Here is a 24,742-nt window from a genome sequence, read left to right on the forward strand (position 1 = left end):
TTAAGTCTTTCTCTAAGAAGAAGCCAACCAAACATTTTCACTTTTGGTTGTATATTCAGCTTCCATAGCTTATTGATTAGCTCAATTTGATCATGTTTTTGAAAATCAGAAATTTGTGACTAAGTAGCTGAATTTATAGAAAATTTACGATTGGAGGCAGGTCCCCAAACATACTCGTCTTCTTGATATGTAAATGGAATAAAGATACCAAGAACCTGGTTGACAATGGAAGGCTCCAGAGGAGCATTGCCTTATTCCAAACTTTGTCGAAAATGTAGTCACTTATTGTTTCATCTATATTAATCAGGTGCCTACTATCTTCAGGAATGTAATCCAATAGTGGATGGTCTTGCGCCCAATTGAACGTCTAGAATTTGATGTCCTTGCCATTTCTTACAATCCAACGCATTCCTTTGACAATCAGCTGCCTTGCATCGAGTATGCCATTCCAAGCCAATTTACCAAGAGCTGCATTGTTGAAAAAAGCAAATGGTCTAATACCTAAACCACCCAGTGATTTGGGTTTGCAAACCTGTTCCCAGGCCACAGGTGGACATTTCATATCATTTCCCCATAAGAAGGTTTTAGCTTGTTTGTCAATTTCATTGGTAACTTTCTTGGGGCATTTGAAAACAAGACATGACATGGTTAAGCATACCAGTAATATTAGATTTAATAATAGTCAGTCTAACTGCATGAGATAGAGAACCATTTTTCCAACCTGTCAATTTGTTGAAGATCTTAAGGAGAAGCTCTTGGGTATTTATAGGGTCCTTCCAGAAGATGACATTGTGTATGCCAAGATATTTCATAGATAAGTTGTAGTTGCTCTCAACTGTTTAAGATTTCATTTTTTAGGCCTTGTAGCTGGGCTATGAGATTTCATTTTCTAGACCTTGTAGTTGGGCTATGAGATTTCATTTTCTAGACCTTGTAGCTGGGCTTGTTGCCTCATGTGCATGCAAATTTTTTTCGCACATTTCTAAATACTCAATTGGATAAAAAATTTCTTAAATACATTACACTTTTTATCTAAAAATAAATGAAATACCTACATGTGATATGACATTCCAATTTGGTACGAAAATACCAAACATTCTACTAGTCTATGTTTCGTCTCTAGATATAAATGGAGATTTTTAGAAACAACTAAATATAAGATCTCTCTGTTTTTTTTTTAAGAAAACAAAATATATGGAATGATTATATTCAAACCTCCTAATTTATTTTTTAAACCTCTCCTAATTTTTGTAAAAATTTAATCCCATTATTTTCCTCTGACTAAAAAATAAAAAGGAAAAAAAAGAAGAAGAAAATTTTAATATTGATTTAATGACCGTATATTGAGTGGTTCTGATTCTTGAATATACGGTTATTGAATAAATATTAAAAATTTTCTTGGTCCATAGTCATCTACTAATTTTCTCTTCGTCGCCTTCCCCGGCAATCTCGGCTTCACCTTTCTCCGGCGCCGACCTGACCTCCACTCCACGCGCCATGGCGGCGACTTCCATTGCTCGATCCGCCGCGACTCATCTCTCACCACCTCTCCCATCGAAGTCCTCGCCGTCCGATCGCTTCCCTAGAACAACACTAAAGTTCTGCCCGAAACGGCGTCGTTGTGCCGTCGTCGTCGCTTCTCTTCACGGAGACGGAAACGGAAAAAGCCACCACCAGGTCGGCGGTGCTCTGGATTTGGAAGACTTGCCGTTCGACGACGCATCGAAAGACTTGCACACTCTTCCAAGTAACCAATCTTTTGCTCTGATTCGGATCCCTGTTTCTGTAAATTTATGGAAAATTGAGTTCATTTTTTGATTCGGATTCGTTGATTCAGGACCTTTGTCTTCGACTTTCGCCTCCAATTCGGTTGCTGAGAGCTCTCGTCTTCGTGTTGCGTATCAGGTATCTCTCTATTCTCTCTGCTCAACTCTCAGGGTAGTAGAAGCTAAAATGAGTCGCTAAATACTAAATTGGACAACCAACTTTCAAATTTATCAACTAACTTTATAGAGCTGTAGGTATAGGTATATATGCAAACACCTAACTTTCAATTTCTGATCCTGACAGAGAAAAAAAAAAATGACATTGTAATTGTGATGAATTATTTATATTTAAATTATTGTATGCAGTTGGTTTTGGTCCACAGTAATAGGGAAGGAAATCATGATTAGGTAAATGCATGTGTTGATCATATTGAAAGTGCATCTGGTGTGAAACTGGCTGATTTTATACATCTTGCATGCCGGATTTTATGATATCCGGAGATGTTGAGCTATCTTACCTAAATGTGAATATTTGTTTGGCAAAGCTTCAAATAGATGGGGAAACTTAATCTGCTTAGACTTGGGTATATATGCAGTATAAAGGGAATATGTGATCCAACATTAGGGTTGGACAAAGATTGTAATTTTTTCTTATTAAGCAGTTTGTCGACAATTGTGAGTTTTCAAGTGGAAATATGAATGTATGGTTTTGAAATTTGGTTAGCAGTTTGACCAGAAAATGTTAATTTGATTCACAGTTTGACAAGAATACATTACATCATATGAGGTTATTCTGTGGTGAAGTCCTTAACTCTTGATAACTCTATATCTGGTCAAGTCTAATAAAAGTATAATCTGAGGGCTTACATAGAGGAGTTCCTTTGATAACCTGGATTTTACTGTTTTAGCCATTAGGTCAGATATAGTTGATTGATATGTAGAGTACGTGAGTTGAAAGAGGTATGTTATAACCATCCATGTTCTCAGTTTGAGCCATCAACTTAGATTCTTATAAGATCATTTTGGTGTGTATGTATGTATGTAACAAATCTGGGTAATGTGACTTTTTGGGCTCTGATAATTTAAGTTGCAGATTGGGATTGAATCACATTGGTTCAAGCATTTTTAGATGGTAAAAGAAAAGGAAGGGGGAAAAAAACTTGTTTATAGATGGTTGAATATTGAATTACATTTCAGGGTGTTCAAGGAGCATACAGTGAGTCAGCTGCTCAAAAGGCATACCCAAATTGCGAAGCAGTGCCTTGCGAACAATTTGATACTGTATTTGAGGTAATTATTTCTGTTTTTGCCATCCTCATTGTTTCTCTTTATTGGATTTGATTGTATCACTAAATTCTGGTAGCATTACATATCATTTATTCATTTATCTTTAGTTCATGAATAATGACCCATGATGTATGTGCACTATGGAAATGCAGTGATCATGATGCATATTCATTCTTGAATTCCCCTGATTTTAAATCAAGGGGCAAATGCATTTCATTTCATGGACCTGAAGGCCTTGGATTGCATTTCGTTTGATGAATTTAAGTCAGGCTGCATGTGGTAGGGTGTCCTTTTGGATCTGATTTGAGAACCGCTTAATTTCTGTAGCTGTATTTTGATTCTATTTGTGGGAATTGATAATAGTCTTTGCAATTTGTTTCTCAATTTGTTGACACTGAAAGAACTTCCAGTTATGATATAAGTTTGGTAGAGGCCTTCTGTATAATTGAAGAGATGGGACCTTATGTATAATGGGAATGATACAGAAATATGTTAAAGTAGGGAAAGAGCTGTTAGAAAACTAGTCAACTCATTGCATGCTCCATATTGTACGAATTTGCAATAAATCATTTTCAGCGAACTCACTACGAATATGCAATCTTTGTTTGTTGACTGTGAGAATCTGAAGGTTATAGAGATGCATAGCTTTAGAATCTTGTTTTGCATCTCCTGTGGTGTCATCCTTAGCCTTATGCTCTTATTTTAGAGAGAAATGTCAATATCCTACACCTCCAGTGTAGAATTATTTACCTTCTTTCCTTTAAATGTTTGGGTGTTGATAAATACAGCTCTGATGACTGGCTTTTTATTCTAGCTAATTGTACATTCTCCTATTGTTCTATTGTTGTTGACTTGTGCCTGTGTTCTTTTCTTTTATCTCTTTTTGGATATTTGTATGGTTATTTGTTGCCTCTCTAATAGGAAACTAAGTAAACCATCTTTATAGTGGAGACAATGTCCTTTAGTTTGGGTGAACTGTAGGGTTAATGCTTCTTTGGTCCAACTTACTGTAGGCTGTTGAACGGTGGCTTGTGGACAGAGCAGTTTTACCATTTGAGAATTCATTAGGTGGTAGCATCCACAGAAATTATGACCTTATACTCCGGCATAGATTGCATATAGTAGGGGAAGTGAAACTTGCAGTTCGACATTGCTTACTAGCTAACCATGGTCTTGAAATTCAAGACCTAAAAAGGGTTCTCAGCCATCCACAGGTATATTAATTCTCACTCCATGGTTCTCTCTTCATCTGTTATTTTACTTTTTATCATGATCTTCCCTCATAACTAGTCATATTTCAGGCTCTTGCTCAGTGTGAGCACACATTAACCAGGTTTGGATTAGTCAGAGAAGCAGTGGATGATACTGCTGGTGCAGCAAAGGTAAGCCCCTGATTGTGGTTGGACAGCTTACTCCAAGAATTTCTGGTGCCAAATATAGCTCATGATATGTTTGCACTGTTGTGTTTGTGCATGGAGTGTTTCTTTTCTGTTTCACAGAGAAAAAAAAAAAAAAAATCTTGGTTGCCTATTTTAAGTTGAAAAACGTAGTACTGTCATTTCTGGGGGCCTGCCTGTTTTAAATTGTACCATTTTCATTATTCTCATCTCAGAGGGTCTTCTGGTTCTATATCGTTGGGTTTCATTGCATGGTAAATTGTGTTATGAGGCCTCAGTCTAAAACTAGAATATTCAGATAGATTATCTATCATGGCTTATAAATAATTAATTCATTTTTATAAATTGTAGCATGTTGCATTCCACAAACTGAAAGATTCGGGAGCAGTGGCCAGCTCTGCTGCTGCAGGGATATACGGTCTGAAGATACTTGCAGAGGATATTCAGGTGTTATCCAATAATATTTGGTGTTATGATGACTTATAGTATGCATTAGAGGTTGCTTATAACTTTCTTTGTACAGGATGATAGTGATAATGTTACTCGATTTTTAGTCCTCGCAAGAGAACCTATCATTCCTGGCACAGATAGGCCATTCAAGGTGAATCCTGCAAGCGTGTTTCTGTTGAGTTGTTGAATACATGTATTCCACACCTTTTTTTGAAAGATTGATCTTATTAACACTTGATTATTACATGTATAGACGAGTATAGTTTTCTCTCTAGAGGAAGGCCCGGGAGTCCTTTTTAAGGCACTTGCTGTTTTTGCATTGCGTCAGATCAATCTTACAAAGGTAGGTTCTGAAATCTCTAGGTCTTCCCATAGTTTCATTTTGGTAATCTATTGATAGCCCACTTTGTTTCTTTAACCAGATTGAGAGCCGTCCCTTGCGGAAGCAGCCCCTGCGAGCATCTGATGATAATAATGGTGGAATTCCAAAACCAAAGTAAATTCAGTGAACATCTCAACTGATTTATACTTCCCTAGTAATGAAATAAACACGCAGTTGCGATTGGTATTACTGATGGGCCTTTATTGCCACAGCAATTTGATTTTGGCATTAAAAATTATAATCAATTTTTTTATCTGATAGGATTTTTAGTTAACGATTATTTTCCTATGATATTTTGTATTTTTCTTGCAGATACTTTGACTATCTTTTCTATGTGGATTTTGAAACATCGATGGCTGATCATAATGCACAGAATGCCCTTAGGCATCTCAGGGTTTGTATCTTTCTAAAATAATTCTCAACTCTATGAAGGAAATAATCTTAAACAGAGATATGAAAGTGTATATTTGCTTTCCTTTGCAGGAGTTTGCTACATTCTTGCGGGTACTAGGGAGTTACCCAATGGATGGAAGCATGCTATGATTGACCTACAATTGTGGTAAGAATCCAATTTCTAAATGAATGTCATAAACTTGTTTGGAATGATTCAGTCTGTGTATAGGCGATTCTGACATGAGTCCTTATCATCCTCAATGTTAACATATATGTTGTATATGAATCGGTCCCTTCAAGCTTTAGTTGCACCTCTAAGTGGAGCCTGTTCAGATGTTCTCTAAAAGAAAACATCAAAAGTACCTTTTTTTTTTTCTTTTCATTTTTATCATTCAAGAATCAAGACTCAACCACTATTGTTCAAACCAGTTGCTAATTCTCTCTTGCTTTATATTTCTTGATCCTCTACCATTTTTAATCAGTTAATTGTTATAGAAATTATTACCTATTGTAAGAGTGTTGTGATTGTGTCAGATGGTCTTCTTGGTTTTTCAGTTCTGATCCTATTTCTACTCCACTGGTCTTGCAGATACAGGGTTAATGAAGGTACCTTTAATATGGATCCGCGTTGTTGAGCTTCTGTCTGTCATTATTGTCCCGAGTTAAGGAAAAGAATTGAATCATAGGACAAGCTGTTGTAGAGCTCGATTTACTGGTTGGTTTTGTATGTCCTGCAAGTATAGTAGTTGGGTAATATCTTGTTAATAGAAGCTGGTTAACATTGCAGTTGGATGCAATTTTGTAGTGGCTTTCGCTGATTTTTGCTATTCAATTGTTTAGAACTACTTGATGAATTATCAAGGTTGCTCCTTTGTTGTTGAAGATCTAGTCCTACTCGGCATTCTTGTCACTGTCGGTTTCTTTATTGTAATATTCCTCCATTTTACCAATAAAATGTGGTCATATTATTGCTGCCCATTGTTGAACTTTCAGTTTTCCCTGACAAAACTAGTACTGAACCATACACTGCGTTGAACCCTTGACATCAGTACATTATATTTGTTCTAACGATAGTCCCCTTATTAATTAGAGTAACGAAAGCATTCAAAATATGTGTAATGGAAAAATAATCCAATTGAGTGAATTGACCAAAGGAAAAAGAAACAATAACCCAATAGTACATATAGGCGATCATAAATAAAACTTGCATGTGAAAGACATGTCACACCAGAAACCGACTAATGCAGGCAGTGTGCATAATGTTCACTTAGCAGTGAACTTATTGTAAAGTTAAATTGTAGATCCGGGTCCTAAAATGTATGACAAACATGACAGAATTACTAATTATTTATGGTAATGAGTTCATAACAGATCCTCAGTTCTGTTATAACCAACTTATTTAAGGAAACATCTGATCGGTTATTGGAGAAAACTTGAATCAGCAGACGAAGCAGTGCTCATCTAATCCTTATTATCATGAATTGCTTGCTCCAACTGCACAATCCAGCATGTTTTTGAAGGTTTTAAAATAAAAGAAAAATCAGAATATTAGAAGAGTTTACAGTAAACTTAAAAGACGAGAAACACCAAAGTTACCAATATACCTGAGCAATCTTATTCAGACTCTCCTGCAAGATAGAATATTCACGATTGACCCCTCCAAAGAGTGCAAGACACCTGAAAACATAACATTAATTTTCCTTAAAGCAAAGTTTTTAGAAGAGGGAATTAGAGTCTTCATCTATCGATTACATTGTTTAGGGTTTGTATAAATTCTGAACAATTAATTAACTGGTGATGGTGAGGGAACAGATTTCTTACGCTTCTCTTTTGTTTGCCTCACTTGCCTCACAGAGCTCAGCGCAAACATCTGCCATCCGAGCGCCACCGATACTGTGATATCAACTTTCTTTTGTTATTCATGATCAATAATAAGTTGGTAATTTTGTTTAGATGATAAAGACCATTGATATCCTTAAAATGAAATGCATAGACTGCTGTATCAAAAAGGAAAAAAAAAAGAAAAAAAAATCTTTCTGTAAAGACTACCTCATGCTACTTCCCTTCAGTTTATCCGCAAGATAAGTCACCCTGGGATAGTTCACTGCAGGCTCACTCCTAAAAAGAATTAAAAGCAACCAAAATCAGTTTTCAACATACGTAATCTGTTAGGTACTTGAACAAAATTAGTTACTTGAACCATTAATGGAGAAACTAAAATTACTTACAGATTTTTGGTGAGTTCTGCTATCGTATCATCTGCTCCACCAAGGTAAATAGTTATAGTGTTAGTAACAAACTGTGGACTTTGTTCATCTTGTAACCCTTTCAGTTCATCAAAGTAGTCATCCAGAATGCCCTGCCAGAGACAAATTAAAGTGGAAATTAATGAGCTTGTAATAAACTTAATTACAACCAAAATTGTTTTCTTCTTTTTAATGAAAAATGATAACACATATGGTGTGCTACTTAGCTGACCTGGTCTTGCAAGGAGCTGATGAGTTCATTGAGCTTCTGGTTGAGATCCTTTCCGGCCATTGTCTTCTTCTGGTTGTGAGAGAGATGAAAGTGCCCGAGATGACAAAAGAGATTGATGGAATCAATTACTAGATTTAATCAAATGGTTTTTCATGATTAAACTGGCCTCTTTCAATTTTATTTATAATGTGTCGGTGTTGTTTCATGTTATACAGGATCTATATGCGTCAAATCAGTACGAGTGCTAAGTAGAATGAGCTTTGCATGTCTCTGGTTTTTTCACAACTTGATTATGAGTATTTGGATGCATTGTTTGACTCATGCTTCATACCAATTGTGGGGTTCAATTCAAACTTCGCCTGGATTCTCATTCTGATTGAACCCCAAATGATCCATCTCCATCCACATCAACAATCTATTTCAGTTTTTTTTTTTCCTCCTCACTTGTTTGTGTGAGTGTGTGAATTTGGCTTGACTATACCTGAGGGCATAAATTTGTCACCAAAGAAAAAAAAAAAATCTAAGGGATTCAATTACAAAGAAAGAGATCAAATTAACTTATTCCATTCAATATACAGAAGACAATCATGAAATCGATCACATATGTTTATTCTTTAGTACTTGAGAATTAGTTAACTATACGACCAATCCGAGTTCAAACATAACTAGAGCTGTCTATAATGAAAACTAGTTGATCATAAGCTTTTCAAGATAAGCATACAAACTGCCAGAGCTTGATCGGCTTGTTTCTCTTTATAAGTTGATTGTGAAAGAGACAAGCGAAGCTCATTACGAGCTCTCTATATCTTCTATAATGGGCAGATTTATTTCTCTATACTGATCGAAGCATTCATGTAAAATCCTACATTGAACAATAGAAAATTAACTGAAATATACTATATCCTAGGAGAGGCTGGTATAGTTTGCCTCCAGTCACCCTTTTATGGGAGCAGCACTATAGCTGTGAACGTGTGAGAGTGGGAGGTGATGATAAATTCATCCGACTTTGGGAGAGGGACTCGCTTTCGAACAATATTGTGAATGAGAAATATATACTACTATATTAATAGTTAATGATCAATATACTGAAAATTTGAAAGTTAATATGATTGCATGTAGTAGCCGTTACCTTTAAATGTTCCAAGTCGTTAAGGTCTTGTACTTTATTTACGTGAACTGGTTATTGAACTTAATTCCATTATATACAATGTAGAATTTTTCTCATGTGTGTCACATATTGTAAGGCAATCTCCCAAGTGGTCTAGTCAATTCCATGTGATTCTTTTATGTTCCAATATCTTTGACAATCTGATTTCCGCCTTTTCAATGACTCTACGTACCCAGCCTTAATATTTTGTTGCTTTCTCCTTCTCTTAATTTGCGACTATTTGTTCTATTACTTTATCACTAGAGTGATCATGGAGTTATTCCTATCGTTGGTTTTATATAGGAATCTAGTAAATGCTCGCTATATTTCTGAATCAATTGGTTGTATACGGAACAATTATCTAATAGGGCCAATCGTAGATAAAACTCACTCGCATTGATACACAAATAGATAGTTAATTAACCAGAAATTGACTCATCAAACAGAGTACCTACATAATGTTCACTTGACAATGAACTTATTTTAGAGTTCAAATATAAAACAAGGATACATAAACATGATTACTAATCCTAAATGAGTATATAACAGATACTCAATTCAGTTGTAACCAACTTATTTCATACTCATAATATAGAACATCTGATCGGCCGAGAAGACTAATAAGCAAACAAACCAGCTCTCTACTTAAGGTGTATCTCTTCAGACCCCATTATCATAAATTGTGCGCTCCATCTGCATTATCCAGCATGTTTTCGAAGGTTGTCAATATATCAAAATAGTAGAAAAGCTAGCAGTTTGCAGTGAAATTAAATACGAGAATTCAAATATCAAAGTCACCAATGTGTTAATAAGATTACCTGAACAATGTTGTTCAGATTCTTCTTCAAGTTTAGATATTCACGATTATGTTGGGTTAGTCCCTCCTTATTTGGAGGAGAGTAATTCATGTGGTAGTTTTTCGTACTACATGAGGAACACACTTTCTACTATTCCTTTGGTGACCCAATAAATGCAAAGGAAGGCTAGCTATGTGAATAGCTAGGGTGGTGCAGTAATTGTTGAATGTTGGAGGGAAACATGCATTAATCAGCATGTCAACATTGAGCATGAAACAAGGAGGAAGCTTGACTTTGCTTCCATGCATGGTACGTGCATACGTTGAATTGCTTGAACTCCATGAAGATCAATGCCTATATAAAGGCATCAGATACAATAACAAAATATCGAGAGAAACATCTTCATCCAAGTAGAGAGTGAAGAGTGTCCACTTCATGTTGAGAGTGTAGTAGTGGTTAGGTAGCAAAACAAGTGTGAGAGAGAAAGTTTCCTTCAAGTAGTGTTCTTGAAGTTGTGTATCTCTTGTACCCACCTTATCATAGAAGTTCTTGTTGCTGCTGCCCCGTGGACGTAGGCACCTTGCCGAACGACGTTATATCCGGTGTTCCATTTCCATTACTCTTTTATTTCTTTACATATTATCTTTTTTGTGTGTTTGGAGTTATTAATTACTTCCATTATATTATTTTTTCCAACAGATTAAGCACCTCAAAGCTCTCAAGGCATCATTGATACACAAAAACTACGTCACAACCCTAAAACTCTCTCTCTCGAGAACACTAAGCTTGCGGCGGCAAAGGCAGCTCTAGCCCTCGTTCGGGCTCTCCAGCCTCGCCTGGATGTGGTGGAGATACTGCCGGACGGGCGACACATGGTGTAGCCCTCTGGGATCTTTGCTTATGGTTTTGATAGGTAGCTGGCTTTATTTGGATTGAGACAGCTTGGGGCTGGAGGTTCGTGCATGCCGATTCAGATTGACGATGGCGGCTGAGTTTGGTTCTTTCCTGACGGAGGCGGCTGGGTTTCGATCCAGACGGTGGGGGCTGGAGTTCGATCCTCACGACATCAGTTGGATTTCGCTCCAGACGGTGGTGAGTGTGCGACCCATACCAGGTTGGGGTTCAGTTTCAATCTGTGGTGTGGTTCGTTCCTCTCTTCTGGGTTGGGTGCGAGCTCGGAGGTGGTGGCGGCGAGGCGGGGTCACGGCGACAATATACAGACGTGTGTGGAGCTTGAAGGCTTGGGGCTGTGGAGAGAAGATGGGTTGGGCTTCGTTGTTGGGCCTTGGTAGGATGTCCTTTAGGGTTACTGTTTATTGGCCTGGGCCTTCACTTTGTCATTTGGCCAAGTGTTTGGACCTAGGGCTATAGATTGTTAGTTGTGTTGCTTTCAATAACCCTTTTCTAGGGACTATGCTTGTTAGGTTTTCTTTCGGGCACTAATGAGTATAGTTTTACTCGGTCTATTACTACGACCTAGGTTATCGTAGTAATAGGTTTTCTTTCAGAAGTGAGCACTGGTTGTATAATGAATGGTCTAGTCCCTATGTACCATGTGGTACCCCACAACCTCTTGTCTATCTGTCAATGGTAGTGGAGGGGTATGTAATGGTCATTCTGGCTTGAGATTTATATTGGCAATCATTTATTGATTGATTAAAAAAAAAAAAAAAAAAAAAAAGCCCTCAAGGCACCTGCAACAAGAAGATTCATTTTTCTTAAAACAAAATTTTCATAAGAGTACGTAGTAAAATACAGTCCTAATACTAGTAGATTACATTGTTTAGGGTGTTTATAAAATTCTTATAAACTAATCGGTGACAGTGAGTGAACAAATTTCTTACTTTGCTCTGTTCTTTGCCTCACTTGCACCGCAAAGCTCACTGTAGGCATTGTCCACCTGAGAACCACCCATACTGTATATATATATACAGATCCTATCCAGAGCGGAGCTCCGCTTTGAAAATTAACGTGTGAAGTTCGAGTTTTGGGTCACTTTTTGGTCGCATATCCACATCTTGACCGTTCAGTTTTTAGGTACTAGTGTATAGATCATCTCTGCAAATTTTCAGCCAAATTGATGATCGTTAAGATATTTAACTCGCTTAAACCAATGGACGGACTGAATCTGTCAACCTGAACCGTACTAGTTTTAAGGAAGTTATCAATGCCTTAACGATCATCATTTTGGCTGAAAACTTGCAGAGATGATCTATACACTAGTACCTAAAAACTGAACGGTCGAGATGTGGATATGCGACCGAAAAGTGACCCAAAACTTGAACTTCACAAGTTAATTTCAAAGCGGAGCTCCGCTCTGGATAGGATCTGATATATATATATATATATATATATATATATATATATATATATATATTGGTATACAGATACCTCCTAAGCACAAGTATTGGAAGCATGAGACTTGTATAGCCTATATACCAGTGAGGTAAGCTCCCAGCCGAGGGTTTTGATACCCCTCGGGGCGATATCGGGGTCCCGAGGATCCCACACCGAAAGAAACGGAATTAAGCCCCCACAAACCTGCTACATTAAGGTCATCTCCAACAACCTAAAGAGGTAACTGTTCTACTATCACTTTCCATTATCATTATCTTACACGATACTGACTTAGGCATCGGAGCTTTGAAGGCCGGCACACCCGGTCTTCCTTCTGACCTTCGTTTGTTTTGTAGATAAGTGAGATCAATAGTGGTAGTAGCAGACCGATACATCCCGTGTTCAGCTGGATCGAACTCCTCTCGAGATGTATTAAACATTTGGCGCTAGAAGGACTCCCCCCACTCCTTGCTGGCAGAACAACACATCGATGGCTACCAACAATTCCGATGGCAGCAACGACGATTCGCCTCGTGAGGTAATGACCCGCCCAACTCACTCTCGAGTTTCATAGCCCAAACACTGAGACTCGATTAGTCATGACCAATGATCCGACCATCGTGCTACAGATAGTGATGAACGATCTCATGGAGACACGTGCACAGGCAGAGCGTGCAGCGGCCATGGCAGTTCGCCGGGAGGTCGAAAATATGACAAACCAAAATCGCATCCTCCGAGAGGCACTCCAGCGGCGAATTGCACATATCGAAGCACTGGACAGAGCCCACTAGCAAGAGACCTCGATACCAACTATCGGTGGTGTCCCGACACCAGGAGTAGTCCTCACCACCTACCCGAGCACCGACCTCACTAGCACCTTCATGCCTCCAGGCGCTACATCGGGAAGCCCCACGGGCCTCACGCTTAGCAGCACGAGTGCAGGCCCACAAGTGATCTACTTAAACTCACCTCTACTCCCCAGTCAACTCGGCACGGCGCCACCACCTCAGCCCGTCCAAGATATAGTGGGAACCTTAGGTGCAAACGCCGCCACAGCCGCCACCATACCTCCACCCGATCCCAATACTCGGCTACTGCTCTAGATGAGTGAGGCCATTGCCTCCTTACAGGCACGAGTTGAAAAATCTGAAAGCAGGGCCGGTTGGCAATCGATCACAGCAGGCTTTCAGGGAAAGACGGGACCACTCATTGCCGGCATAAAGGCTGAGAAGCGCCCACCAGAAGCCAAGCCCTTCAAGATTGAGAAATATAACGGCACTCGAGACCCTTACCACCACTTAGAAGTGTTCCAGTCCATCCTACACAGTACCCGATACACGGACGCAATGGCATGACACGCGTTCTGAGGAAACCCTAACTGACAAGGCCCTGCATTGGTTCCTTAATCTTCCTCCCAACTCCATCGATAGTTTCCAAGAGCTCGGGGACAAATTTCTCCGCAGGTTCATTCTGTGCGGCAGCGGGTATCGCACGACACCTGACCTATTCCGGCTCAAACAACGGCCAAACGAGCGATTACGAGACTTTATTCGCTGATGGCAGAAACAGGCTAAGCAGTGCCGTTCCCTTGACCCAGCCCTAGCAGCATCAGCATTCAAGTAAGCACTCTAGCCAGGTTACTTCCTACTATAGATAAACACCAATCCACCCGCGACATATGACGACCTCCTTGATGCCACTACCACCTTCGCACAGGCTGAATACGATACCTTTGGTTGCTATACCAACTCCAGTGTGCATCCAGTCAGCGTCCCTCAAGTCAACAACCCCATTGGGACCACAAAAAGTAGAGGCAATGATTCTGCCAAAGACAAGCCCATTCGGCATGACAGGTCCCAACGAGACCGATAAGGCTATAACGACAAAAGGGACAAGCAGTAGGGGAAGAGCCCCGAGAAGCCAAAATACAACTCCTCAAGCAGTTGATATCGCGATGCACCGTACAGCGGCACTCGGCACATGGATGACTAGCGCTTCGAGGCACCTCAATATGAGATTTACACCACACTCACCGCTTCTTATGAGGATATCTGGAATAACCACAAGGACATCATCCCACGACTGCCACTGAGCAAACTTGGCCAGGCAAAACCGCCAGATAACGGTAAATACTATACATATCATGAGGAGTCCGGTTACCCCACAAATATCTGTTGGGCACTAAAAAATGCTATCGAGCACCTCATTCAGAGTGGCCAGCTCTCGCAATATCGCACTCCTACCACGGGCGCTAACTGTGAGCCCCTGAAAATTTTAGTTAATTTCCAAAAGTAATTTCTCGCCAATAAGATTTTTCGCAAGGTAATTTTAGTGAAGAAGTCGATTTCGGAGATTGTTTTGGTGTCGAGACCACCTATTAGGCCTTATGATTTAAGGTTTGGGCCGAGATTATTTCATTTAGGCCTAGAAGGTTATAGAAGTTTAGTGAGGCGACCGTTTGTTGAATTTTTGAAGATGATAAATTGAGTTGTAACAAAGTCTTAGATTTTGGGTTTTTACGAAATCGAGTTTTGGGCCTATGAAGAAGTCGAGAAATAACTTAGGAAGTTTTCGACGAAAAACTAATCAAGTTGCGAGCCCAAACCTGAAAATAAACAGCTAGGAGAAATTCGTAATTTGTAGCAAGGGCAAGATGGACTTTTCACATGAGCTATGAATAAATGGGTTATAGGAAGCCCCAAATCTCAAAACCCTTTCTTCCTCTCTCATCCGCCTCCTACTCTCTCTCTCTCTCTCTCTCTCTCTCTCTCTCTCTCTCTCTCTCTCTCTCTCTCTCTCCGACCTCTCTCCTTCTCTGTGCCTTCGCCGTCTCTGACCACCATCTCGCAAAACCGCCACCACCAATCAACGTAGCTCTTGAATCCGACCCAAACCTAAGAAAAATCTAAACCATGCATCAACCTCTCCCTTTCCTGTCTTCCCACTGCCAACGCCAGAAAAACACCATCTTTGGCCATCACCTTACAACACCGCCTCCACCAGTCGAACCAGAGTACAAATCTGACCAAAACCCACCCGGAATCGACGACATGCATCGATTCCAGCCTCCACAGTTGCAACACCACCGTTTACCCACCTTCATTGACCTCCGGATGTTTCGTCAGCTCGCCACCACCACCGCTCAATTTAGCAAGCAATAAGGAGTAAAACCCAAAAACTATTCATTAACCGACGCCGGAAGACCGCCGTATGCGCTATCGCAGAAGACGTGGATCTGTGATTCTTCGTTCTTCAATTTTCGGCCAAGTTCACGCTACAGTGCCACCATGGATGTAGTCAGCGCCTCAATGTCTAGAATAGCCCCTAACCTAGACCTCCGATTTCGACCAGAGGCACCCAGCTTTGCCATGAGAGCCACCGGCTTACCTCTTTCGTCTGGTAAGCTATATTTCATCACCTCTCTTTGGTTGAGGCCTTTATTCTATTATGAATCGGAAGCCCTAATTATGTGTTATTCAATTTGGATGAATTGAGGTTTGTGGAATTTGCGTTTTTGGAGTTTTGGTAAATGAGGAGACTGCTGGGTCAGTTTCAATTGAAACTGGAGAAGGTAAGAACCATGTATAGGTTCTGTTTTGGGATACAGAAATGGTCAAGGGTTGGTTACTAATGATTTGGTATTTGTTAGGTATTTACACGACTGTTGATGGTAGATTGCAGCAATTGGAACTAGCTCTCAGTTTGGAAAAGAAGAATTGGTAAGGGTCCGGGTTTTGAATCTGCTGTTTGGTGAAACTATTGTGGTTGTGATCTGTTGTTTGATCGATGAATGAGTGTGGTTAATGTGTGAAATTATTAGTAGCTGATGTGTGACTCGATTAAGTTTTGGTATTGTGACTCATGATGATTTTTTGTTTTTTTGTTGATGCAGGGTGAGGGAGGAGTCCCTAACACCCCAAAAAATTTATTAGAGAAAAGATAAGTTACAATGGAGGGGGACTAAGCCAAAAGCTCCATACCAGCAGAAAACCACAAAGAAAAACAATCTAACGAACTCTAAACTTCGGAAGACCCAAACGGTCTTCATTACAATTTGAAGCAATGAAACTAGGAGTTGTATCCCACCACACAAAGTCAGTAGAAGACGTACCATAGTTTGCTAAGGCATCAGCAACATGATTCCCTTTGCGAAATATATGAGATGAATGAAAATTCATTTGAGAAATGCGAAATAAACAATTATTCCATTGAACCCGAAGCTGTCAGGGCACCAAAGAAGGAGACCGAAGAAAGTCAAGAATAAGAGAAGAATCAACTTCCAGCCATACATGTTTCCAATCCCTAACCCAAGCTAGTTCAATCGCTTTGATTACCGCCATAACCTCTGCTGCAACCGAGCTTGGGATGTCAAAATTAGAAGCAAAAGCACCAAGAACATGACCTTTGTAATCCCGAAAAACCTCACTCACGATTGAAATTGTAGAGATGGGTAATAAGAGTAAGTTAATTGTGAGTTGATGGTGATTTGAGCATGGTGTTGAATGGTTGGAAAATGGATTGAACGAAGGTTAATTTATGATGACATTTTGGGTCAAATGCTTACACAGTTTGGTAATTGAGAATGAGTCAAAGTGTCGAAAACGTACTCTAAAGCTATCATATCCCGAAATGAAATTAAGAAATGAAATTGTTCGGGAATGATGATCACTATTTATTTGCTATGTTTTAAAGATTAAGTAAAAAGGTCAAACTGGTTTACCTGAAATACATTCAGGAAATAAGTATGATCACCATATCCCGAATGAGCTTATTATGGTAGGTGAATTGTTTGGGAATGGAAATTGTCAATTGTTTTCCTAAAGTAAAAAGGGTAAAGAAATAAAGCCAATGTGTTGAGTATAATCACCATATCCTAAATTATTCAAATGCAACATCATTTGGATTATTTGGGAATGGATAATAGGTTTTAATGACTAAAGGAAAATTTGACGGACTTCAAGGAAGTTAAATAAATGCTTTGGTTGCTCGGTTAATTGAGTTATAGTGTAGTCAATGTACTCATTGATTTAATTTTATTTCAAAGGACTCGAGCGTGTGCACATGGATTTGGACAAATGATCGAAAGTCGGGAACGAACCCGAATGTGGATGAGCACTCCATATCCAGGTAAGGTGAGCTGTCCCTTCCTTTTTAGAGACTTTTCTATATGTGGAATGCTCTAGTATCATAATATGTTGCCTGCAAGTACATTTTTGGTTGTTCATTAGTCGATGCCTCGTGATATCATTGTTTCCATAACTGATAATTGTTTATTGCGAAAACCGAGGCTAGACTTGCATGTTGAGATACTGTACCCATTGTCTGTTTGTACTTGTGACCTGAAAGTGAATGGGACCTAGACGCATAGATTCCTAGGGATCCCACGGCGTCGATAATCGTGAACCTCCAGAGGGAGCTGTACTTCTATGTTTGTCGAGGAAAGGTGAGTACAGACAGTGAACCAGTCATAAGAGACTCAGGGCCAGGAAATGGATACTTTCGCTACTTGTAGTCACAAGACTATAGAGTAGTTGGCCGATTCTTGAAGGCTGACGAACCGGGTCGGTCACCGATTTGTTTGAGTTTAGCCGGCATGTAAGTATCTCGGAGCTCCAAGTTGTGTGAAGCATGCTGCATATGTTTTATAAAAGAGAACAAATGTTTGTGGTTGCCTCTTTTAAAAGTATTTTCAATAAACGTGCACAATATTTTGTAGTAAATATTTTCAAGTATATTATTTTTCAAACCTAGCATGGTTGGGTCGGCCCCTACTGGGCATGCGAGGACGAAAGGTCACCCGTACAACAGTGTGTAGGTTTTGAGTATGTGATCGGGAAGCGTACAGGGGAGGCACATGGCCTGGCTTGGCGCATTTCTATTTAACTATATCAAAAGAAGGTTTTGGTCCTTTATCGGATTTTGAAGTAGCTTGTTTATTTATTTCCTACTCGTTTACCAAAACTTCGAGAGGCCCATAACCCTAGGGCCCGTCTTTCGCACTTGTAGATACTTAGTGATTTGTTTTCCAAATTGGGCTCCGATTGTAAGCCCAAAACTCATAGCCCATTTCAAATTCCACTTTTGAAAATATGTTGTTCAGTTGCTAGAATGATTTGTCCAAGAAAGTGTTTTGTAAACCAACAATCTAAACCCAAAAGGCCTTGAGATTTCGAGTTGATGATTTATTGGGATGTTATTCGTGACATGTCGGTTTCTCATTGGCTCGGGTCGCGGTGCTGTGGGACCCCCCTCTCGGGTCACCACACTAACGCCATCAAAGTTTACGTCCAAATCCTGACCATACACAGCGGCGCTCCAAGGACACCCAGGACCCACCATGCACAAAAACGTCAATGCCCTCGGGGCTAGGAGATATTGGGACTTAACCATGGCTGCCACACCCCGCAAGTAGAATGGAACTCGATAGCCTTTAATCGCAGCGAGGACACCATCAAGAAGCACCATAATGACCCATTCTTAATCACCATGATCATCGACCACTATCGATGCCATATGGTCTTGGTCGATAGCGGCGCAGTAGTCAGCGTCATGTTCTGCAGCTGCTACGAAGGCCTCAACCGAGATAGGAAGAAACTCACCCAAGACCATGAACCCCTAATAAGCTTCGCAGGAGAGATTACACAGCCCTTGGGATCCGATGATTTGCAGATCACACTGGGCGGCGGTAGCACTATCGCCACCATGACAACACACTTCATTATTGTCGACTGCCCCTCCTCCTACAACGTCATCCTGGGACTCGATGCCATATGGGGACTCCAATGCTTTGTGGCAGGGCACATGCTAATGATGAAGATACCGACCCCGGGTTGCATCCTCATCGTCCAAGGCGATCAAGAGCTCGCGAGACAATGCAACTCCTTGACTGTCGCTAGGGGACATGGCCGACGAAAGGTACTCCTAACTTCAGACCTACCCGCTCCCTCCGACAAGCCCTATGATCCAAGGGAAGATCTCGAGATTCCAGATGATTGCGATACATGAAGCAAAAAGAAGGATGATAAGCGCAAGCTTAAGCACCCTAGACCAGATGCTTTGGTAGACCTGATATCGGTCTCCATTTTCGATACACAGAAAGAAAAGTTAAGATCGGATCCAAAATGGATCCACAGTTCCAAGCAGAGTTAATCGCCTTCCTCAAGACCCGGCATGACGTGTTCATATAGTCGTATGCCGATATGCTAGGAATCTCCCTAGAACTGTTGACCCACAAACTCACCATCTCACCAGATGTTCCCCCAATTTTCCAGAAAAGACGGGCCTTCACGGAAGAAAAATACAAAGCGATCCAGGCCGAAGTCAAGAAACTCCAAGACATCGGGTTTGTGAGGGAAGTCTCCTACCCGACATGGCTCTCCAATGTCGTAATGGTAAAGAAGCCCAACGGCAAATGGCGCATGTGTGTCGATTACACCAACTTAAACAAGGCTTGCCTAAAGGACAGTTTTCCCCTACAGCGAATCGATCAGCTAGTTGACTCCACTGCCGGCCACAAGCTCCTCAGCTTTATAGACGCCTTCTTGGGCTACAACCAAATCGCCATGGAACCCTCCGATCAGGAGCATACATCTTTCACCACCGATAAGGGTTTGTACTATTACAAGGTAATGCCATTTGGTCTAAAGAACGCCGGGGCCACGTACCAGCGACTGGTTAACGCCATGTTCGCAGATCATATTGGTAAGATCATGGAGGTATATATGGACGACATGCTTGTCAAAAGCGTCACCATTGAAGATCACATTAAGAACATGGGCATCGTTTTCGACATTCTACTCCAATACGGTATGCGACTCAACCCGGACAAGTTCGTGTTTGGCGTACTAGGAGGCAAATTCTTGAGTTTTGTAGTCAGCGAGAGAGGCATCGAGGCCAACCCCGAGAAGGTGTAGGCAATCCTCGATATGGCACCACCAAAAACAAGGAATGAGGTCCAGTCCCTCACTGGGTAGGTTGTTGCTCTCGCCTGATTCATATCGTGCTAAACCGACAAGTGCGCCCCATTATTCAAGCTCCTCAAAACTCACCATACCGAAACGATCAATTGGGGACCCGAGCACGACAAGGCTTTTTAGGGCCTCTGAAACTATTTGGCGCCAGTACCCACTCTTTCCAAACCTATCCTAGGAGAGGTTCTATATATCTACCTCGCGTATCAGTCACCGCGATCACCGTTGCCCTGGTCAGACGAGAGGACAGCAGTGAACTATCCGTCTATTACACCGGCAAGGGATTCAACGATGCTGAGTCCAGGTACTTCGATATCTAGAAATTCGCCCTCGCACTCCTTACTGCCACCCAGCGATTATGGTAATATTTCCAAGCTCACACCATACATGTTTTGACCAACCAGCCTTTGAAACAAGTCTTCCAGAAACCGGAATCTTCAGGCAGGTTGGTAAAATGGTCCATCAAACTCAATGAGTTCGACGTTCATTACACGCCGCTTACAGCCATCCGCTTACAGCCATCAAAGGGCAAGCCACTGCCGATTTCATCGCTGAGTTCATCCCCCGAGAAGATGCCATACCCTCGGACGAGACTATCTCGGAACCCCATCCCACCCCCACATGGACTCTTCACATCGACGGATCCTCCAACAATAAGCTCAGTGGTGCCAGGGTAGTCTTAACTGACCCAGAGGGGAACACTTCAAAGCCTTAAACAACGAAGCCGAGTACGAGGCGCTGATCGCTGGCATCCAGCTGGCCAAGGAATTAGGAGTCACGAAGCTAGCCATTTTTAGTGATTCCTAACTCGTAGTCAACCAAGTCGACGGTGATTTCCAAGCCAAAGAGCTGCATCTATCCCACTACCAATCCTTCGCCAAGGCTTTAACTCCAGCAATGTCTCACCAACCATACAATTGCCCTGATCCCCTGGGCACAGAACAGTAACGCAGACGCTGTCGCTAGGTTGGCAACATTGCCTCCAAACACCGATATGGGAGACCTCAAGCTGGAAACGCTGGACAAGCCGAGCATCAATAAGCCATTCTCTGAAATATTCTTGACAGAGAGCGAGCATCCATCTTCATGGATGGACCCATTTATCTACTACCTCTCCAAGGGTATTGAGCCCCAAGACAAGACTATCGCCACAAGGCTCAGCAGAAGAGTAACGCTATACACGGTCCGAGAGGGCAAACTGTACCGGAAAGGAAGGTCCTTCCCCTTGCTGAAGTGCATCTCCCTCTAAGAGGGACAACGAGTCCTGCTATCGCTGCATAGCGGGGTTTGCGGCAATCACGCGGGAAGAGGAAACCTGGCATTTAAGGCACTACGTACAGGGTACTATTGGCCTACAATAGAACAAGATGCAAAACATATCCATAGCGCCTGCCTTAAGTGCCACCAGTTCGCCAACTCCCCTCTTGGACCATCGGTACCACTCTTGTTAACGTTAGAGATTGAGCGGGATCTCTAGTTAGCTTTAGAGAGAGAGAGAGAGAGAGAGATTGACACAAGATGTATAGTGGTTCGTCTCCGCATGAGCGGGAGACTACATCCACTTGAATGCTATACTAGAGTGTCGAGCCTTGCGGCCTAACAAGATTACAAGAGATGTAATGAATGTCTTGAGTTGTGGGAGGAGGCATTCCTTTTATAGATGAAGGAATGCTTCTCATTTACTTGTTCTTCGATGTGGGACAAGCAAAGATACTATTCTAGTCTATTTAACATGTAGAAAGCTATGTTTATGGGGGCATCTTGGCAAGGGCGGAAAGGTGGCTTCCCGGTGGCGGATTTGCGACTTCCGGATACCGCCGCGTAGCCTGAACATAGGGCTACACGATGCATGTCTCGGTTGGGCCTTGCCATGTCTTGTGGATGTCCCAAAGTAGGTGTTACTTATGCTTGGTGATGTAGTAAATACTCCATATTGTTGGAGGTATGCACAAGTCCCCGAAGTCCCCGAGTAAGAGGAGCTTCTTGGTTGGGGAGTTATAACCACGAAGTCATCAAGCATAAGTAACCGGGCGGCACGGAGCCCCTACAAGTCCCCGAACTCCGTAAGCAAGAAGGGACTCGTTAACCTGCACAACAAAGACAAAAAACAGGCATATGTAGAATGCTCGTTGCATTGGGCAACAAATGTGAGTTGCAATGATATGCGTTGGCATATATGAACGTATGGGGTGCGTGATACATGTTGATGTATGGCGCCGAGTACGATCAAATATGACGTACAAACTCGAGAGCGCGTATGGTCGTGTGAGCATATGGATTGCATATGATAAATGTAAGTTGTATGAGCGCTGCGAAGGTAAACGTTTGTAATTCGTGAATGATGAATACGTGAACGCTTAAGTTTGTTTGGTTGTCGCTCATATTAATGGAACGCGAAAAGAATTCAATTTGTCACGGGCGACAAATGGTAGAAGAATTCAATGTTCCATTAACGTGTGGTGTGTCGAGTAGACATGTGTAAAGTTTGAGGATTGCCGGGAAGGCATGAGCGGAAGCTCGGGGTGCCGGGAAGGCATGAGCGGGAAGCTCGTGAGCGGAAGCTCAAGGGTGCCGCGAAGGCGTGAGCGGGAAGCTCGTGAGCGGAAGCTCAAAGGTTGCCGGGGAGGCATGAGCGGAAGCTCGGGGTGCCGGGAAGGCATGAGCGGGAAGCTCGTGAGCGGAAGCTCAAGGGTCAAAGGTTGCCGGGGAGGCATGAGCGGGAAGCTCGTGGGTGCCGGGAAGGCATGAGCGGAAGCTCGGGGTGCCGGGAAGGCATGAGCGGGAAGCTCGTGAGCGGAAGCTCAAGGGTGCCGCGAAGGCGTGAGCGGGAAGCTCGTGAGCGGAAGCTCGTGAGCGGAAGCTCAAAGGTTGCCAGGGAGGCATGAGCGGAAGCTCGGGGTGCCGGGAAGGCATGAGCGGGAAGCTCGTGAGCGGAAGCTCAAGGGTCAAAGGTTGCCGGGGAGTCATGAGCGGGAAGCTCGTGGGTGCCGGGAAGGCATGAGCGGAAGCTCGGGGTGCCGGGAAGGCATGAGCGGGAAGCTCGTGAGCGGAAGCTCAAGGGTTGCCGGGGAGGCATGAGCGGAAGCTCGGGGTGCCGGGAAGGCATGAGCGGAAGCTCGGGGTGCCGGGAAGGCATGAGCGGAATCTCGGCGGTGCCGCTGAAGCACGGGCGCGAAAGCGTGGCGGTGCCGCTGAGGCACAAGCGCGAAAGCGTGGCGGTGCCGCTGAGGCACGAGCGCGAAAGCGTGGCGGTGCCGCTGAGGCACGAGCGCGAAAGCGTGGCGGTGCCGCTGAGGCACAAGCGCGAAAGCGTGGCGGTGCCGCGAGGCACGAGCGCGAAAGCGTGGCGGTGCCGCTGAGGCACGAGCGCGAAATCGTGGCGGTGCCGCTGAGGCACGAGCCCGAAAGCCTGGCGGTGCCGCTGAGGCACAAGCGCGAAAGCGTGGCGGTGCCGCGAGGCACGAGCGCGAAAGCGTGGCGGTGCCGCGAGGCACGAGCGCGAAAGCGTGGCGGTGCCGCTGAGGCACGAGCGCGAAATTGTGGCGGTGCCGCTGAGGCACGAGCGCGAAAGCCTGGCGGTGCCGCTGAGGCACGAGCGCGAAATCGTGGCGGTGCCGCTGAGGCACGAGCGCGAAAGCCTGGCGGTGCCGCTGAGGCACGAGCGCGAAAGCCTGGCGGTGCCGCTGAGGCACGAGCGCGAAATCGTGGCGGTGCCGCTGAGGCTTTAACGGGTAGCTCGAAGGTGATGCCCTGAGGCATGAGCGTGACCGTTGCTAATTATGCTAGGCTGTATGTACAAGTCCCCGAAGTCCCCAGTCAAGGAGGGTGTTCTTGCGGGTTGATACCAAAGCGTAGCTTTGTGCCGTATATCAAGCATAATTAGTGCGAGTGCGTCGTCCATCTAGAATTGGTTGGAGCGAACGCTTTTGCCCTTTCGGGTGGGCCCCTGCTAGGCCCGCCAGGGAGTCCCCCACTCCTGGCTATAGACCTCCGTATGGTCGGAAAATTGTTTGATGAGGGGAGCTGCGCGGAGCAGAGGGTGTTGGGTAGCGAGCCCAATCTTAGATACCCAAGCGTCGGGGTTAACTGCCGGATCAATGGCTGCCGTGGGCTGTGTTAACTAGTCCCTAGCTGTTTTCTCGGAAGAGAAACTTGACTGCAATGCCGCGTAGCGGTCATTGTCATGATGAGGCGTTGCCTTACCGCTTGGCGGTTTGAATGAAAAAATGATAAACACATAGAGCAAGTAATAAAATTTTGTTTGAGTGTCCCATACTTATTTAATTTTGCAATTAAAATAGAAGCATGGCATATGTGTATAGCATGTACTTGTAATGT

At 42.8% G+C, this 24,742-nt stretch overlaps 2 protein-coding genes and 1 long non-coding RNA gene across 3 annotated transcripts; 2 read left to right on the forward strand and 1 right to left on the reverse strand.

Moving 5' to 3' along the window:
- Positions 1-1,375: 1,375 nt before the first annotated feature.
- Positions 1,376-6,653, forward strand: LOC112167347 (arogenate dehydratase/prephenate dehydratase 2, chloroplastic). Its single transcript, XM_024304358.2, has 12 exons — positions 1,376-1,747; positions 1,838-1,905; positions 2,964-3,056; positions 4,067-4,267; positions 4,355-4,435; positions 4,802-4,897; positions 4,974-5,051; positions 5,154-5,243; positions 5,323-5,396; positions 5,595-5,676; positions 5,766-5,841; positions 6,265-6,653. The coding sequence occupies exons 1-11, from the start codon at positions 1,498-1,500 to the stop codon at positions 5,823-5,825; spliced, it is 1,173 nt and encodes a 390-aa protein (XP_024160126.1). The 5' UTR covers positions 1,376-1,497; the 3' UTR covers positions 5,826-5,841; positions 6,265-6,653.
- Positions 6,654-7,136: 483 nt separating this feature from the next.
- On the reverse strand, positions 7,137-8,213 carry LOC112163886 (histidine-containing phosphotransfer protein 1). The gene is made up of 5 exons (XM_024300150.1): positions 8,154-8,213; positions 7,904-8,034; positions 7,725-7,793; positions 7,280-7,352; positions 7,137-7,169 (listed from the first exon to the last, which is right to left on the reverse strand). The coding sequence occupies exons 1-5, from the start codon at positions 8,211-8,213 to the stop codon at positions 7,137-7,139; spliced, it is 366 nt and encodes a 121-aa protein (XP_024155918.1).
- A 7,453-nt stretch (positions 8,214-15,666) lies between these two features.
- On the forward strand, positions 15,667-17,564 carry LOC112202284. Its single transcript, XR_002937257.2, has 3 exons — positions 15,667-16,005; positions 16,084-16,153; positions 17,479-17,564. It is a non-coding gene; the product is annotated as an uncharacterized LOC112202284 (long non-coding RNA).
- Positions 17,565-24,742: the final 7,178 nt, after the last annotated feature.

Source organism: Rosa chinensis, chromosome 5 (genome assembly GCF_002994745.2).
Source record: "Rosa chinensis cultivar Old Blush chromosome 5, RchiOBHm-V2, whole genome shotgun sequence".
Taxonomy (NCBI): Eukaryota; Viridiplantae; Streptophyta; class Magnoliopsida; order Rosales; family Rosaceae; genus Rosa; species Rosa chinensis.